Genomic DNA, 19,249 nt, shown 5'->3' on the forward strand with positions numbered 1-19,249 from the left:
GAGACAGAAGGATGTGAGGTTTAACCCTCTCAAGTCGATTAACGCGGATACGCGTTTTGAGTCATTTTCTCCTGATAACCCCGAAAAGAACTTAAATTACACTTTCAGTTTTAATCGTACAGATAAGAGCAATACATCAATCGAATCTGTAAAGGGTCTACTTTTTTTTGGATACAGACATAATAACAACAAAACTTTGTGCACTTATAAAATAAAGATAACAAACAAGGTGCGCTGTCTGCAGCCTTTGTCTGCGCTGATCTTCTTTTACAAACACGTCATTTAAATGAACTGTAACTCCGTGAATACTCAACGAAAATACATGAGAGAGATATCTATAGAAAGCTTGACATGTCTATTTTTAAACTAAACAAGTGCCGCCGAAAACAGATATTCTTTGATAAAGTAATCCATATGAAAACAACGCGATGTCTGTTTTTCATGTCTCCCTTCATTATATCTAATGTGACCACGCCCCCGCGCCGAACGCGCTATTCAGATTCAAACTGAAGCGTGCGGCTTGAATACGCCCATAACAGAAGAAAAAGCAGCGAGACTGTTCAAGTTTTTTTTTATTTTACTGTTTGCTTCGCGATGAGAGGAATAACACATAATTCACCCCAAAAAGATGTGATGTGGTTGAGGATTTGAGAAATGGATTTCCTCAGAAAAAAAGAATGAAGCACTTTATTCAGCAGAGATCATAAACATGAGTAAGTCTCTTTTTATTTATTTATATACTTGTACTAGTTTTCACATAACGTGTAAACGTTTTACTAGTTAGACTTTTTCCAAACGATAATTCCTGACTAAATGTATAATCAAGTGAAACATTATGAAGTTTCAATAACAATATACAACACTATACCCTTCAAAAGCTTGATGTAAATAATATAAATGTAACAAATAGATAACTGTAACAAATGTAAAAACAATGTTTTTCTTTCAATTTATTCCCCCTAAAAACCCAGAAAAATATTCAGCTCTTTTCAACTTTATTAATAATAATAATAATAATAATAATAATGATAATAATAACAACAATAAATGTTTTTTTGTAGAAAATAAGATTGTTAAAAGGATTTCTGAAGGATTGTGTGACTGGAGTATTGATGCCAAACAATTTGTTTGAAAGTCAGCTTTGATTGTTTCTAATAAACTGTTTACCTGCTCCCCCAAGTGGATATTAAATTATGTTGTGGGATAATTAAATATATTATTAATAAACTACAAACATAAAATTATATAGATTTATTTTGTTCTCACATTCTCTCTTGTAACTCCTCACTCACAGTGGCACAGATGACTGAAAGGCTCATTATGCAGCTCATTATGCAGGCCTTTGTCTTCTCAGGTGTAAATCACAATGATATTCATGGTAGTTGACGCCTACTCGCATATGACTTTTACCAACAAAAAGTGTCTTAGAAAATTTAAATCAATATATTGTTTTCTGTGAGTGAGTAAACAAGATAATTTTCACATCATTTAGAAAGAAAAATTCTAGGCTACAAGCTCCAGTTCTCAAAAATCCCGGGAACCATTGTTCTTTATGTGTTTTTTGCCTTATTCAAGCATTTTAACATTTTTAGTTTTTCACTAACCACGCATAATATTTTTTTTCTCAAAAACACAATCATGTACATACATGCATTTCACATATTATTATGGCCCAGTTTGTGCTGATTACAGTGAGATTAGTCTTTACCCATTTAGATACTTATAAGAAACTGAAAAAAGCACAAATGTCAGGGCATGACAAAACTTCTCCAGGCCCCAAAAATACCCTTAGACTCCAGAGGGTTAAGGAGAGACACATGGAAGGTGGGGTGAATCCGGTACTCAGGGGGTAATTGAAGTTTGTAAGTGACCGGATTGATCTGCTGGAGGATGGTGAATGGGCCAATGAATCTGGGACTTAGCTTGCGGCAGGGCAGGCGCAGGTGGATGTACGTAGGCGCAGGCAGTTTGGTACGTTGGGGCCTCAGATCGGCGAAGGTCGGCTGTTGTTCTGCGTCTGTGTAAGGCCCGCTGGAGTTGGTGGTGTGCCGCGTCCCAGACCCTCTCGCTCTCCCAGAACCAGTAGTCGATGGCGGGGACATCCGAGGGTTCACCTGACCAAGGGAAGAGTGGAGGTTGGTAGCCGAGTAAGCTCTGGAATGGAGTGAGTCCGGTGGTAGGTTGACAAAGGGAGTTTTGTGCGTACTCGGCCCACCCAAGGAACTGGTTCCAGGAGTTCTGGTGGCCATGACAGAAGGTACGGAGGAAGCGTCCAATCTCCTGGACCTTCCTCTCCGTCTGCCCGTTCGACTGGGGATGGTATCCGGAGGACGGGCTAATGGCCACACCTAGGAGTGAGAGGAAAGCCTTCAATACCCGGGAGATTAACTGGGGACCTCGGTCCGAGACAATATCCTCTGGGATGCTGAAGTACCTGAAGACATGGTTAAATAACAGCTCGGCCGTTTCCATGGCTGTGGGCAGACCCTTCAGGGGGAGAAGATGACAGGATTTAGAAAATCTATACACTATGACAAGAATGGAAGTATTATTATCTGAAGGAGGAAGATCGGTGATGAAATCCACCCCTAGGTGTGACCCAGGCGATTGGGAACGGGCAGAGGATGGAGCTTGCCTGATGGAAGATGGCGAGGGCCCTTGCATATGGCGCAGCTTGTGCATCCATTAACGTACCTCCTGACATCCGAGGCCATGTTGGGCCACCAGAAGTGTTCCTTAAGCAATGAGAGGGTTTCATTGACCCCCGGGTGACCAGTGCCAAGAGATGTGTGAGCGGAGTGAATGAGTGGAGTGCGCCGTGTCCTGGGAATATACTGATGTCCCGGTGGGCAACCCGGCGGGGTGTTCGTAGTAGGATCGGTAGGAGTAAGGGTCTCTGCGGACCAGGTAATAGGAGAGACGATGAACTTTTCTGGAAGAATGGTTTCTGGTTCTTCAAGATTCTCTTCGGGGGCGTGACACCGGAACAGGGCGTCAGCCTTTACGTTTTTCACCCCTGGGCAATATGAGATGGTAAAGTGGAAGCGGGTGAAGAATAACGCCCAGCGGGCTTGTCTTGGATTTAATCTTTTGGCCACTCGAAGATACTCCAGGTTTTTATGATCTGTGAGGACCAGAAAGGGGTGTTTGGCTCCCTCCAACCAATGCCTCCATTCTTCTAAGGCCAACTTGATGGCCAACAACTCCCGGTTGAAGATATCATAGTTGACCTCCGCCAGGTTGAGTTTCCGGGAGAAGAAGGCGCATGGGTGGAGGTGACTGGGATTCCCCTGCTGCTGAGAAAGGACCGCTCCCACTCCGGTGGTTGAGGCGTCGACTTCCACGACGAAGGGTCGGGATGAACCAGGAGTGGGGCGGTCGTAAAGGCCTCTTTGAGGGTGTGGAAGGCCTCTGTGGCGGCAGGAGTCCAGGGGAGAGATTTGGGTTTGTTACGGAGGAGACTGGTGAGAGGGCTGGTGATGGTACTGAAGTTTTGGATAAACCGTCTATAGAAGTTGGCAAAGCCAGGGAACCGTTGTAACTCTTTGAAGGTGGTAGGAGTGGGCCAATCTCTGATGGCATTTACCTTCCCCTCGTCCATCCGGATGCCACTGCTGCTGATGTTGTATCCAAGAAACTGCACTGAGGGCTGATGAAAAGAGCACTTTTCGGCCTTGAGATAGAGTTGAAAGGCCCTCAGGCGTTGCAGGACCTCCGCAACGTGGCGTTGATGTTCTGCCAGGCTCCGGGAGTATATGAGGATATCATCTATGTAGACGAGGATGAACTTGTGGAGGAACTCCCGGAGCACCTCATGGATGAAGTCCTGGAAGACGGAGGGGGCGTTAACAAGTCCATACGGCATCATGCAGTATTCATAGTGGGGAAGTGGGTACCTGAACTTGACAGTGATATTGTTGAGAGCCCGATAATCAATGCATGGTCTTAAACCTCCGTCCTTTATCTCCACAAAGAATAAACTCGAAGCAGCAGGGGAGGTAGATGGACGAATATAACCCTGGGCCAGCGCCTCCTTGATGTATTCCTCCATGGCTTTCTCCTCCGGAATGTATAGGGGGTATATCCTTCCTTTAGGCACTGGTTCACCCGGCGGCAGATCGATGGCACAGTCCCACGGCCAGAGTGGAGGCAGCTTGGAAGCCCGTTTGGGGCAGAAGATGTCACTGAAAGGGGCATAGCAGGTAGGGATGTCGATGGATTGGTTTTCCACTGGGCTCTCTATTGAAGTGGAACAAACTGGTAGAGGTTCAGGGGAAGATGTGGCCGGAACTGGACAACCTGAGATGCAGCTCTTGAAACAGGCGTTGCCCCACTTCAGGACTTCCCCGTCTTCCAGGAGATTACGGGATTGTGCTGCTCTAACCACTGGCGCCCTAGAATCACGTCAGCGGTGGATTCCTCCAGAACCAGCAGATGGATTTCTTCATGATGGAGTAGTCCGGTTTGGAGGGAAATGGGACCCACACTATGACGCACGCATCTTCTACTTAACGGTTTGGCAGTGATAGTGTGGTCTTGGTAGGCTGACGGCGTTGCCGTGGTAGCGAGCTTGAGCTGACGGCAGAGGGCACCGGAGATGAAGTTGCCGGCTGACCCAGAATCGAGGAGGGCGGAAACTGGAAGATATATGTAAGCAGCAGTAAGTGTCACAACAGTGGTGAGTGGTTTCATTTGGTATCTTGAAGGGAGAATGGCACTCACCATGGGACGAGGAGGACGGACGGCGCATACAGCGATGGCATGCCCCGGGGCTGCACAGTAGAGGCACAGATTCTGGGCCAGCCGTCTTTGTCTCCATAGAGAGAGACGATATGAGTCCACTAGCATGGGTTCGCTGGCTGGTTCTGGGGGCTGGTTCGTTCCATCCACTGGAGGCCGCTAGAGTCCTAAACTGAAGGGCATATTCATTGACAGACATTTTTCCCTGTTTGAGATTATACAGCTTCTCACCAATGGAAGAGTCCCAAGCTGGTCTGCCAAAAACTTCTCGGAAATGGTCGATGAAGCTGGAATAAGACTGGATAACTGGGTTATTTTGAGTCAATATTGAATCTGCCCACAGTAGTGCTTTATCTTGCAGTTGAGAAATTACAAAGGCTACCTTGAATCTCTCGGTGGGGTACAAGTGCGGTTGCATCTCCAGGACCAGCGAGCATTGTAGGAGGAAACCGCTGCACACCTCTGCCGAACCAGAGTAGGGAGCTGGCTGGGCCATGGGACTGGCGTGAACGGAAGGTGAGGAAGTGCTGGCATCATTGACGGAAGTGCTCGCTGGTGTTGGGGATGCAGGTGTAGCCGTGAGTGTTCTTCGGAGTGCATCGACCAGATCTTGAAAGGGGTCCATCAGTCTCATGCTTGTGCCTAGCGGTGTTGGTCCGGTCTTCTGTTACAGATCACTCGGGAGGCTGAGGAGTAACAGACAGAAGGGTTTTTTAATAGACACAAGCAGAGGAGCAGGTAGTGTTGGGTAGAGTGACGAATGGATCCGTGAGAGCTGGGTGAAGACGTCCGAGGAGGGAGGTGAACCACACACACGCACACTGGGGATCTTGATCTTCGGAGAATCGCTGGAGAAAGGTAAGTAGAGGAAGAGTTAGTCCTTTGAGTTAGCATACAGGTAAGACCTTGTTGCGAATGAGACCAGATGCTGATTGAGTGCGTGTGTGTGGTATTTATGGTGCCGAGGTGATTGGGTAATGATGAGGGTCAGGTGGAAGTGCTCAGTACTCAGGTGAGGGCGTGCGTTGTGAATGAGTGGAGGTGGAACCTGGCGTGTTTGTAACAGAAATCTTGCTACAGTATGTGATTTATACCATGGGAGATATATTTGGGATATCTGTGGAAAGGGCTGCTTAGCGTTATTTATATATGAGAGTGTTCTAAAATATATAGCTTATATATTTTAGTTGTTGTGCTTAATCTCTTTGAGAGGGATTTAATGTCCTGAGTCTGACTGACTGTCAGCCCAATAAAAACTACCAGAGAGTATCATCTTTAAATTCCCTTTACTGTTAAGCATCACTACTTGTTTGATGAAATCAACAACTAATTTCAAACAATCACCAACGATGTATTAGAATGTTTTGTTTGGGAGAGCTGAGAGTTTAATGGGTATTTACTTCTTTTTAAATAACATAAAAAAAAATCTATTGTGTACAATCGCAAGCCTTATAACTTTCTGATGCTTTTAATAACCAACGGCCCATTGCAGTTCATCTGATGGAAGATTTTCTAAAACCAGATACAAACTATGTAAAACCAGTCTTCCCAGTGTTGTTATTGTCAATTAAAACTACTAAACTACTAAAACTGCTTTTAATTAAAATAAAGCTGAATATGTATATATATATATATATATATATATTATCCAAGCCTTTCCCTGAACCAGCAGAAATTACCTGCAATCTGTTCTAAGTCTAAACTTATATCAATCACTTGCTGAATACCCACAGATGCTCCCATTCCAGCTTTTAATATCAAACATACTGCATATTAAATTACAAATTCAAGGTATTCATCTCAAACCCACGGTGATATCAGAGCATTAACATTCTGTCCTGGTTTGATTACTTATCTATGCAAATGCGGCTGTACTCCAAAATCTAGTGAGCTGGCTTGCTGCATACTGCCTGCATAGACATCCACCTGAAACAGAACCTTGTGAGTGATTATGAACATTCTATAAATGCAGCAACACCACAGAAATAGATATTTTCTCTAAAAACAAATGGGAGGTTTGATTCACAACTGATTCCAATAGAGTTTGCCGTTAGCATGTGTTACTAAACTGAATGTCCAAAACTTAAATGAGCATTAAACAAACATATAGGCCGTGAATAAAAGATAAATGGTCAGTTTTAAATGGAGAGGGCTTATGATGCTAGACCAAACCTCTAACAACTAATTAGCTACATTTTTGAGTGTCCTGAGTATGAAATTTGAAAAAAAAGTGATGTGATGAGTTAAAAATAATCCAGGTTTTAAAAATCACCCTTCTCTATTTTGTTGTGCAATGTTATAATGTCTTATTTTAATTGACTACTTGAAATATGTAAACAGAAATATTTTAAGTTTAAATTATAACTTTTCAGTGTTAAATTACTGTTTATTACTAAACAGTATGTACACACTACCATTCAAGGTTTTTGGAGTCAGTAAGATTTCTGAATAATAGTTTTATACAGCAAGGACACATTCAATTGATCAGCAGTAACAGTTAAGAGATTTTAAATAAATACTGTTCTTCTGAACTCAAAGAATCCTGAATTTTTCTTTCTTCTTTTTTAAAAGCAGCACATCTCGATGATAATAATAAATCAGCATATTTGCATATTATTCAATTAGCATATCAAGTAACGTTGAAGAATGTAGTAATGGCTGCTAAAAATTCTACTTTGCATCACAGAACTAAATAAAAAAAAAATAATAAAAAAACAGTTAAAATGTATAGTAATATTTCTCAGTATTACAGTTTTTACTGTATTTTTGCTTAAACAGTAGTGAGGGATACAATACAATATTTCCTCTCATTTTGGTCAAAATTAGATATCTAATAAGGCAGCATAATGTTGCTGCTTACTGTTTGGAATAGTCAACTTCACTAGGTTTTGGAATAAAACCATGCTTTAGTGTACATGTTCTGCTAATACAAACACTTCTGCTTGCAGGATGACATCACTGTAATTGACTGAATAAATATATTATGTGATTTTATAGAAACAGAACTGAAATGTCATACTGCAAGCCTTTCATTTCTCTATTACATTTTAAAAGCAGTGTTTTGAAATATATCCGTCCTCAGTGAGCTCAGGAAACGGCTCTGCATAAACACTGTGTGAAGTGGAGCGTTTTTACGCAGCCCAACTTGAAAATGCAGTGCAGCTTTAAGTTTTATATGCAGCTTTAAGTTTTATATTAAATGGGGGATATGAAAAAAAAATGTTAGACTGCCAACATGACACATTTTATATCTCAAATTCTCTCATATATGGCCTGATCTCATACATATAATACAGTGTTAGAACAGGGCAGGTAGAAAACTGTTACCCAAGAGGCCGGCAGTACAAGTGGAGAAAGAAAGTCACCATAGAGTGAAACATTCAAAGCCTGGACAGTACTGAATCTTGAAGTGGGTATGTTAGCTTTTTTTTAAAAAAAAAAAAAGGTCACTGGGGCTTTGCTCTCCCGACCCACTTTGATTATTTGATATGTACGTGGCTGTAAATGTTTTGAAAGCTAAGTAGTCACATGCATTTTTCAAAATTCAAGTGACTGCCAAACTATGCCAAACTATATACATATACATATGTATATGTATATATGATGGAAGATGAGACTTTGATTGGTTTATTGTATGTTACACCCAAAAAACACCCATTACTCATTAAGAGAATAGGGAGAACCCATTTAGACCATGCGCCAGGGCGCGCCAACCGCTTTTCCGCCGTTAAAATAGCAAAAATGGATTTGGACATGCCCTGAGTGCACCTGCGCCGTGCGCTTTACACTTTGCTTTAGATCATTAAAATAGGGCCCAAAGTTTGTTTTTAAAACTTTCAGTCATTTCAACACAACGGGAGCCAAAAGCATGATGGATCAAAATTATGTATGTCCTGTTTTTAATTCATAATCTATTTATTGTATAGTCAAATAACCCTTTCCATTGCAGACTGGATTGTTGGTAATGTGTGCATTATGTTAGGTATTGCAGAACTGGATATTTACTGGGTGTCATATGTTACATTCATTTCAAATCAAATGAGAACGCTTCGGATTTCAATTATGTGCTGTCTTTCTGTCTCTTTTTCACACACAACAGAGCAAGAAACACGCCAACAAAGTACGTCTGTTCTACATGCTCCACCCAGAAGATGGAGGTCCACCATCCAAAAGACTGAGACCAGACAATCCGGTATTTTCCAAAGCTTGTATAATAAAATTCCACTTTAGATTATAGTTGTCCTCTCTTTTATGCTTATTATTAATAATACAGTATATTGTTGGACATCTGGAGACACATAATGTAATTTCATTGAAATACCAAGCCAAGTCGCATCTGCAAATGATCTATTGTTTTATATTATAAAGCCTAAAAAAACATGTATTTTTGTGCAGTGTTTTACTTTAAAAGGGCCCATGTGCTATTTTTTAAACTAAATTACATGTGGTTTAATATTTTGTCTAATGCAATGACAAGTCATATATTTGAATTACATGCATGTTTAATTTTAGTTCCCAAGCAGCGTTTAGGACTGCTGTACTTACAGTAAATGATAAGTTATATTCCTTAAGAGAGGAAAATCACTAATAAGGTCTCATGTCAATCGTTTTTCCTTGATAGCAATGAAATTAAATGGAAAGCAAGTTGAGACTTAAGTTGCTTGGCTCTCAGTTATTTCTTTGGGAAAAACATTTACCCTCATCTCAAAATTGTCTCGATGTGTGCTCAGATACTTACTGTAAGTCTGCCAATCAAAAATCTGAGCTATTACATCCACATTAATTTTATGTTCTTACTATATATCACAATTTTTTTTAGCATAGTGTAAATGAAAACATCTATGAAAAAAAAAAGACTTAGCAATATTTTTTCTTTGTGATAATTGTTGATTAACCTAAAGAGAGACATTTTTGTCTTTGGTGAAATGCTAAATGAGGTCAGTGGAGATTACAGGCACTGAGCTTTTGATTTTTCTTTTAATTGTTTTTTTTTTAACTCCTCAGAGACAGAACGTTAATGTTCCATTTCCCCAAAAGGCAAATGACGGGCACAGCAGTCATCTAATGTCTTCATGGACTCTGAATTAAGCCATGATTAACCCAAGCCGGTTAGGATTTAGATAGACAACTTGAAGAGGCGATGAAGAGTTTCAAGGCTTTTTATTCTTTTCTGGCAGTTCTGGCAGTCTAAATATACCATAAAATCTTAATGATCACAGTGTGTATTGATGATTTGAAATAGAGACACATACAGGTTGTTTTGACTGGTTATGAAGTGCCTGATCATTTGTAAATGCTTTCAGAAGGGTGTCTGAGGTTAGGAGAAGTTAGATTATCACTGGCATTCAGTAAAACCGTCCAGTTATCATTGTGTTTGATCTGTAGTCTGTGCTCTTATACAGAACTCATTAGTTGGAATGTTTATGAATAATTCTTCTTGGTACAAGGCAGTCCTCGGCGATGACTGTGCTGTCACTTTCAAACATCATTTTGGGAAAATTGAGGCAGACAGGCCACAAATCAAAACCAAAAACAAAACGAGGGAAATACAAGATTCTAGACTAAAGAAACCAGTGCTGCTCAATCTTTCACTGACTGAAACTTTGAGTCTGTCACTTCACAACATTTTTGTCCACTCCACACATCCACACAAGTGAATAAGGACTTCTCTGTTAAGAATAGATGGATTGAAGCAGATCTTTCTCACATTTGCTCAGTTATCGGTCTGGAATCAGTCAGAGATATCATGTGCCCTGTCAATGCTGTCTCCCACAGAACAGAAAATCACACAAGATCTCCTTTCACATCGCTCTTTCTCTATAAGACAGCCATGTACTGAGAAACAGACCCTCATAGACATGTTTCTTCAAGACAGAAATTATAAAATGGAGAAAAAATTCAAACTTCTGCTTTTTCCTAATGAAAAGACTGATCTTGTATATGTCTCCTCTACAGTTTTAAAGAGACCTCAGTGTCTCAAACAGTGGCCAGATTTGCTAAGAAACCAAAGTCTACAGTAAAAAGTCAGATAATCAGTCTGTTAGTCAATATGAAACGTGTTTCTGTTTTTGAATCATTTAGGGATTTTAGTGGAAAACATCTGAGACAAAGTGGATAGTTATGTGAAAAATTACTGAGAACTCCATTAAGCTTCATAAACTAAGAAAGAGCAATGAGCAATTACATTTTTCTCTGGCTTCAATTTCTCATTATGTTCACACTGCACCCAATTCCAAACTTTAGGACTCGTTTGGACTTTCATTCTGTAAATGATCATTCTGTAAATGAAATCCGATCCATGTTACAGTGTAGAAAATATCTTCTTGGTTGCCATAGTAATGAATTAGGTGCCACACAAATGCCAAAAAAACAGACTATAGCTGTCATTGCTTGGTGTTACACTCATGTCACACCATGAATGACCTAAAAACCCCAAACTTGAAATCTCATAAGAATGAAAGAGATAAAAAAACATAATAAAAAAAAAGATTTTAATTATATTTGCTAAAGTCTTATTCATGTGGGCTACAAAAATAACTAAGCCAAATAATAATACATAAATAAATATCAATTAAATGTACTATTCAGTATCATTAATAAACTGTTATATAATTTGTCAGTATTTTAAATTAGAATTTATTTATATATTTTTCATTTCAATAAAAATTTTAGTAAGTTATTTTATTTAGTGTTTGTTAGTTTGGTTTATATACATTATCTTAAAAAAATGAGAAAATGTTGCATTGGCAACTAGCTGAAAAAAGTTTGTTTCATAATATTTTATTTCTGTTCAATTTTATTTTAAGTAATAAAAAATGTTTTATTTAATGGTTTAAATTTTTGTTAGTTAATGATAATAACACTAAATAAATAAAAACAATTCTGTTGCGTGTCCAAACAAAACCACCTGTGACCAAAAATAATGCCAATTGTGACTTTATATCTTACAACTGCAAATTTACATCTCTAAAAGTGGTACAATTCTACGTTTTACTTCATGATTACCGTTTTACATTTTTTTTACATTGAAGTGAAAACAGGCTTCTATAATGGAGACATTCCAGTTACCTCTTAAAACTCGCCTTGTTTTCCTGACTCCTCCACTTCATAAGAAAGGAAGTGAGTACACTGAAGCTGTGGAAAGCTTGTTTGAGTTTCTTTTTCAAAAATGTCAAGCAGAAGTACACAGACTCGCAGTAGAACAAAAGAGGAAAGTAGGTCGGAAAGGTGCTTGGTGATATTTTATATATATATATATATATATATATATATATATATATATATATATATATATATATATATATATATATATATTAAAGAATTTTTTATATTTTTTTCTCCTTCTCTATTCTCCTTCATTTTTTAAATCTATTTTTTGTATGCCGCTTTTAACCGCCACAATTATTGTTTCTGTGACTTTCCTCCTTTGGGTTCTTATTTTTAGCTTGTTTTTGCACCCTTCCCAACATTACAACAGACGAATGAGAGAGTGGAGGAGAGAGATAAACAGACTTCTAATATGAGTGCTGGTACTACTAGATTTCAGTGCTCCGTTTGACACTGTAGATCATAACATACTTCTAGAAAGACTGGAAAACTGGGTTGGGCTTGCTGGGATGGTACTCAAATGGTTCAGGTCATACTTAGAAGGGAGAGGTTATTATGTGAGTAAAGTAGAGCATAAGTCTAAGTGGACATCCATGACATGCGGAGTCCACCAAGGCTCAATTCTTGCACCGCTCTTGTTTAGCCTGTACTATATATGCTCCCACTAAGTCAGATAATGAGAAAGAACCAAATTGCCTATCACAGCTATGTTGATTATACCCAGATTTACCTAGCCTTATCACCAAATAACTACAGCCCCATTAACTCACTTTGCCAGTGTATTGATGAAATTAACAGTTGGATGTGCCATAAAAAATAACAAATCCATAAAGCAAGGAGAAACCATGGTGATTGCATACCCAGGGAGCAACTGAGGGTTCAGTGCCTTGCTCAAGTGCACTTCAGCCATGGGTATTGAGGGTGGAAGAGAGCACTGTTCATTAACTAATAAGTCTATATTTCTGCTGAGTTATAAAGGTTTTTATTATTATTATTATTATTATTTATTTATTTATTTACTTATTTATTTTGCAAGCAGCTCATATATATGACTGGCCTCACCTTGAAATGCTGATTTTAATCTGATGAATGTGAAAGCAGAGCACAGCTGAGCTCGTGTTTGTCATTGCAAGGTCTGATACATCAACTTTAATCACACTAAAAGATTAAAAGTATCGTTTTATGGAGGTGAGGGGTTTGGGTTTATATAATGATATTGTAGGACAGGACTCAGAGGAGCATTGAATTGCTCAGTGGCTGTTCTTTCAGGGCTCAGAGTACCAGAGCTTTCACTTGTTTCTTTTTAAGTGTCTACAATCTCAGATGCTTCTCCTAGAATTCCTTAGAAAAAAAAACAGAGAGAGAAATTGATACATTTGTTGTCGTGCAATCAGTACAGAGTTTTATTTAAGTACTTTAAATAATAAAACAAACATTTATATTAAATACGTTTTTTAATGTCTAAACATATATTTATATATGAACATTTTCCAGAGAAACAATCTTGTGCATGATAAAAGTAAAAAAAAATGTGAGTAAAGGCTTTCATTGTCTTTTGAACTTTTTGAACATTAAAGAATGCTGAAAATATGCATTACATTTTTCACAAAAAAATTAAGAAGCACAACTGTTTTCAAAGCTGATGATAAAAATGTTGAGAATGATGAATGATGAGAAAATTCTGTTACTCAGGAAACAGACAAATGTCTCCATTTGCCCCACATCTTCTCTCTTGGCGTTTTAGGGGAAACAATTGTGAGGTTATAGAGTTGTGGCAGAGCAGTTGTGGTGGTCAGGCATCTGCTGCTTCAACATGCTGTCTCACTGAACAAGGTGAGGAGGAACAGAGCTGTCAATGACAATTAAGATTTTATCATGGGCACCGAAAGTCAACAAGATGGCTGCCCCGAGGGAGCGTGACAGAGAGAGCTGTCTGGATATTCATTTGACAGAATATCTACAAAGAGACAGACCCAAGATGTTGTAAGAAGTGAGAGAGAGAGAGAAAGAAAGAGGGATACAGTACGAGAAACAGACCATTACACCTTCCAGTGGAAGTGCATCTCAGATTTTCCATGACTGCTGATTTACAGACATTTTGCTGATAAAGCCTCCCTCCTGATTGTTTTTTTTTAAGTGGAGAAATGTCTGGGGCCTAATACTGGGGAAAATGTCTTAGACAACATGCTTAAGCCAAACTTTTTTTTCTCTACTCTGAAATGAAAATATGGCAGATTTATTTTTAAATGTCTGATTTAGATCGAGCAGATGCTATCTGCAGTGTCAACAACAGTAGTTCACCCAAAATCTGTCATCATTTACTCACACTTATGTTGTACCAAACTGGATTATTATTATTATTAAATTTGTTTCAGTGCTGAAGGTGCATTCAGTGATTTTCTTCATCATTAAAAAAACCTTACACACACAAATGCATAGTAGGTGAGTTGAGGTTAATTGGGACGTTTCTACCCAGTCATCTTAATGGTCAAATGTGTCACAGTTTACATGAATTCACCCCTGCTTTAACATTTTGATGTCTTCCTCGCACAGAACTATTGGATAGCTTCAGATGACTTGAAATATAGCTCACAAGACAACTTTTTGGTGCTTTTTCTCCTTTTTCTCCACGTGGCTTCCTTTATGCTCTCAGGTTTCCCACTCCTCATCTCATCTTCTCTGTTTTCAGTCTGGAAAGATCTCACACAGAGACTACACCATATTCAGTTTTACAACAGGAATCAGTCAGTCATTTCTTAAAGTTCTTCTGCACTCTTCACTGAGATTGTGATTCTAATTGCACTTAGTAGCTACTGATTTTATCTTGCTGGACTATATAGAAACATAAAAAGAAAAATGTACATATATGGTAATAACAACTATATTTATTATTACAATTCATAATATTCATTTATCTACAATATTTATTTGTATCACTAAACAGATCTAATATTTTTATTTAAAAGATTTTCCTTATTTGTAGGTATTTCCAAAATCTTTCCAAGTTCCCCACACAACCTGTTAAAACATCCCTTAAGCTCCACATACCTCTGTCTGGGCTCCACTGATCTAAGACTGCTCTAAAGGAGTGTTTGGTGTGTTCACTGACTGATTTTGTTTCGTTTATAAGAGATGATAAGCTGGACTGTTGCTTTGATCAGGAAAGTTCTTGGCTTCTCTTTTCACCTGGTTTACTTAAAGCTGACTTCTTTCCTGCTGGACTGGATCAGGACCTGACTGAGAGCGGGGGGTTGGGAAAATGCCAAGGGCCCCGTCTGTGCTAGAACTGATAGTGGCCCTGTAATCCACAGTCCAGTCTCCAGACACGTGAAGGACAGTTCAAGCCACTGGCAGCAGCTCGCAGCACACAAAATGTGTCCATAATCATTCTATTGTCTGTGAACATTTTTACTGGCATATGAATATTCAAAATATCTTCTGGCTGATAGATTCTGGAATCTGAAGCACATCTTATCAGTTTTTGATGATCAGAGAACCCTGGCTGAATATTTTATTTGTTTGATTTCTTACTGTCCATCTGAAATATATGTGATGACTACCACAATTTTGGAAAATATTTAAAATGTTAGCACTTTTCACATTACTGACTCAGAATCACAATCATTGTACTTTTCATTTTTGAAAAATAATCAATCTAGTATTTGAGAAATAACTGGAGCAATAAGTCTGCCTTTTCACAATATATATATATATATATATATATATATATATACAGTATTCCTAGAGACTATGGCTGGGTAATATATTAGATCTAAAATATCTATCCATCTTATAGTCAATTATATGTGTATATAGTTATATAATATCAGTGTGTGTATCTACTCTGGTATGGTCTAAGGAATCATTTCATCCATTGTTGCCAAAAAATAATAAATAAATAATTTTCTATACTTTTTCACAATGAACATGGGAAATGAAAATACAATAATACTTATTTACAAGCTACCACTAATAGTAATAAAAATGTGTTCATACCTTAAACCATCAATAACCTAAACTTTTCAATGTGACAATGTATGTCCTATATATTATGGACATCCATTATATGTGATTCATGTGCTATATGTCCTGTATTTCTATCTTTTTTTTAGGACAGTGCAGAGAATGAGGTGGACAGAAACAAATGCTGTACGCTCTGCAACATGTTCTTCACTTCTGCCATCGTGGCTCAGTCGCACTACCAGGGCAAAACGCACGCTAAGAGAGTTCGCTTGGTGCTGGGGGAGACGCCAAGTCTGCCAGCATCCACAGGTAAAAAACATTAAACTAAATGCATTCTAGTATTGTTTAGTTTCTTTAGATATTACTTCATAAAATATGCTAAAAATAATCTTGTTTTTTGGTCTTTTTCCACTTTTACTGAGAATAGAGACACTATACAGTAGTGGATTAGACCCAGAGGTGTGTCGTGAATCAGAGCTGTAGGAACATAGAGACTGGTTCATGCATGAAGCCCAGAGCGCTAAACTCAACCTAAAGTTCATTTCTGTCAGGCAGGCTTTGTTTATGCCCACCGGCCCAGCTGTTTGTGCAGTGGTTATGAACACAAGCTACAGTGAGCGTCCTAAAACATTACAGGGATACACAGACACAAGACATCAAGAAACATACTGTAAGATTGCACTGTGGAGTCGTGCAGAGTAGTTGTCTGTTAAATGTGCAAAATTGTGAAAAGGAAGCCTTTATACAATAAGCAGACAATCACATGTGTGCACAATATGAGATAAGAATGATCTAGAATATCTCATGTTTCACTGCTAAATCTAATGCTTCATTTGAAGTAAGTGATACAGTGTAAAGTTGTGGTCAAAGTTTTACATACATGTTCCAGTATCTGCAAAATGTTAATTATTTTACCAGAATTTCATACAAAATGCATGTTATTTTTTATTTAATACTGACCTGAATAGACATTTACATATAGTCCACAAGAGAAAATTATAGTTGAAAATCTGCATCGACCCCAATTTATTATTATTATTATTTATTTATTTTATTATTATTTATTTTCATTTTTGAAAGAAGTCTCTAACCTAGGCTGAAATTAACAGATTAAAATTCTAAAATATTATTGTAATTTAAAATAACTTTTCTATTATCATGTAATTTATTCCTGTTATGACAAAGCTGAGTTTTAATATGCTGCTCAATAAATTTTTCTTATAATACCGGTAATCAATGATGAAAACAGCAGGTTTCCTATTTTTTTACTTTATTATAAAGTTGAAAAGAAATGCTTTCATTATTATGAATGTATTTATTGTAACTTTTGATCAATTTAATCTATCTTTGCAGAATATAAGTATTAAGTTCTTTTAAAAAATAAAAATCTTACCCCAACTTTTGAACAGCAGTGAATATATCTCACTTAGTCTTTTGATGATATCAGTATTTCAGTATCTTGATAATTTTGTATTTTGTCTAATCAACATTAAGTTATTAAAGTGCTTTCAAACTTTCAAGCTTTTCAAAAAAATTAAGGCTCGCACAAGTAGTATAAAAATCTACTCAGTCTAGAACTTAAATTTAAATTAAATTTAGAAACTTATTGGACAACTAAATAAATGCAATAAACTTTACCACATTACCATTACCACATTGGAATCACGTAATCACGAATCACATAAGAATGCATAAGGCTGAAATGTCAAGAAAACAACATTTGAATGGATTTCATGTGAATTGAATTGCATGAATTTAATACACTGGGTTTGGAGTTAAGAACAGAGCATTAAGCAAAATGCCTGAGGAATATTTATACAGGGCAGCCTTGAAAACGCAGTAATAAACTCATGACACCAAAAAATTATGTTTATGTCTCTGATGATATTCACAATCCTAACAAATAGTTTTATCTATGCTCAGTGTCAATTAATTATTCAGAACTGTGGTTGTTTACAGACCAATGGAAATAATGTGATTTATAGCAGTTAAAAGTGGATCTGAGAAACAACATCATGTTATTAGATTTCTTTTACCAGTAAAGTTCTTGGAAAAAGTAGAGATAATACAGTGTTTGAAGTGATGAAGAGGACAGACTGCATCTGAGGCATCAGAGATGAAGCATGATCAATGATGAACAATATTCATGTGTGCTGACAGAAACAGTCTGTTAGATTACCGAAGTATCCGTTTTCTTGTTTGAAGCACAAAACTTCCTGAGATTAAGGTTGTGCAGACACTGCCTGAAGCAGTGTGAATTTGTATGACCCAGGGTCAATGTCATGTACGGTATAAACTCGCTGTAATTATATTGAGCTTATAAATGAATAATGGTTAATAAAAGAAAAAGCAAGCCATTGCTCCCATCCGTCCATATTGATCCATTCATCCATGAACCTACCTACCTAACCATCCACCCACCCAACCACCTACCCAGTGTAAACAAGGCATAACTATAGGTTGCTTATGGTTGCCAAGCAATGCCACAACATTCAACTAAAGTGTTTATATCAGCAAAATGTTTTTATAATTTAGATAATTACCATATCAGATCATAATTTACTTTATATATAAATATATATATATATATATTTATATATATATATATATATATATATATATATATATAAACCCAGGTGACAGGTTTTGGCATTACATTTAGAATACAATAAGTGTGTTGAATACAATAAAATGTAGTTTATTTGCATTAAAAAAAATACATTAAAAAAAATTGAAATATTTGTATTATATATAGTTTGTAATCCGTAATCTTTTTTTTTTCTTTGAAATAAATTAATACTTTTATTCAGCGAGGATGCATTAAATTGATCAAAAGTGTCAGTAGAGACATTTATAATGTTACAAATGATTTCTATTTCAAATAAATTAACGCTGTTGTATTTATTTATTTATTTATTAAGTTTCTATTCATAAAATAATTTTTGCAATTTTCCATTCACATATTGTGATTTATAAAAAATAAACTTGTCGTATGTACGCACCGTACAGACATTATAAACCATGCAAACTCTTTTCCATGGAGTAAGAAAAGTAATAAATTAAACAAAAATTTTAAACTCATTTACACTTAATCTTCCACTAGCAGTAAACGAGATGAACACTGAAATTACATAATTTTACAAACAACATAATTACATAATTTCATTAACTATAAACACAATTTCCCTGTGACATGCTATGTTTTAATGACAGCGAGGAGTGCTATAAGTGCACAATTATTAACATACGCACAATCTTCCCCTGACTGGAATTTATAAAGATAATTTTGCGCAGGTTCTGGTGTACGCATGGTTTTATAAATCTGAAAACTTTTGGGCATACGCAAAATCTAGCTTTTGTGCCTACATAAAATTTTATAATGAAATCTACAGAGAGTTTTATAAATGAGACCCCTGATATTTCAAATCTTACCAACTCT

At 37.3% G+C, this 19,249-nt stretch overlaps 1 protein-coding gene across 3 annotated transcripts in view; it reads left to right on the plus strand.

Moving 5' to 3' along the window:
- The window catches only part of LOC132110474 (zinc finger matrin-type protein 4-like), a 110,090-nt gene that overhangs the window by 32,498 nt on the left and 58,343 nt on the right, over positions 1-19,249 (plus strand). For all 3 annotated transcript variants that reach the window (XM_059517103.1, XM_059517105.1, XM_059517104.1), the window contains exons 3-4: positions 8,840-8,932; positions 15,960-16,119. In XM_059517103.1, the coding sequence (XP_059373086.1) occupies positions 8,840-8,932; positions 15,960-16,119 (253 nt within the window). The remainder of the gene's footprint in view (positions 1-8,839; positions 8,933-15,959; positions 16,120-19,249) is intronic.

The sequence above is a fragment of the Carassius carassius genome, chromosome 30 (genome assembly GCF_963082965.1).
Source record: "Carassius carassius chromosome 30, fCarCar2.1, whole genome shotgun sequence".
NCBI classification, from domain to species: Eukaryota; Metazoa; Chordata; class Actinopteri; order Cypriniformes; family Cyprinidae; genus Carassius; species Carassius carassius.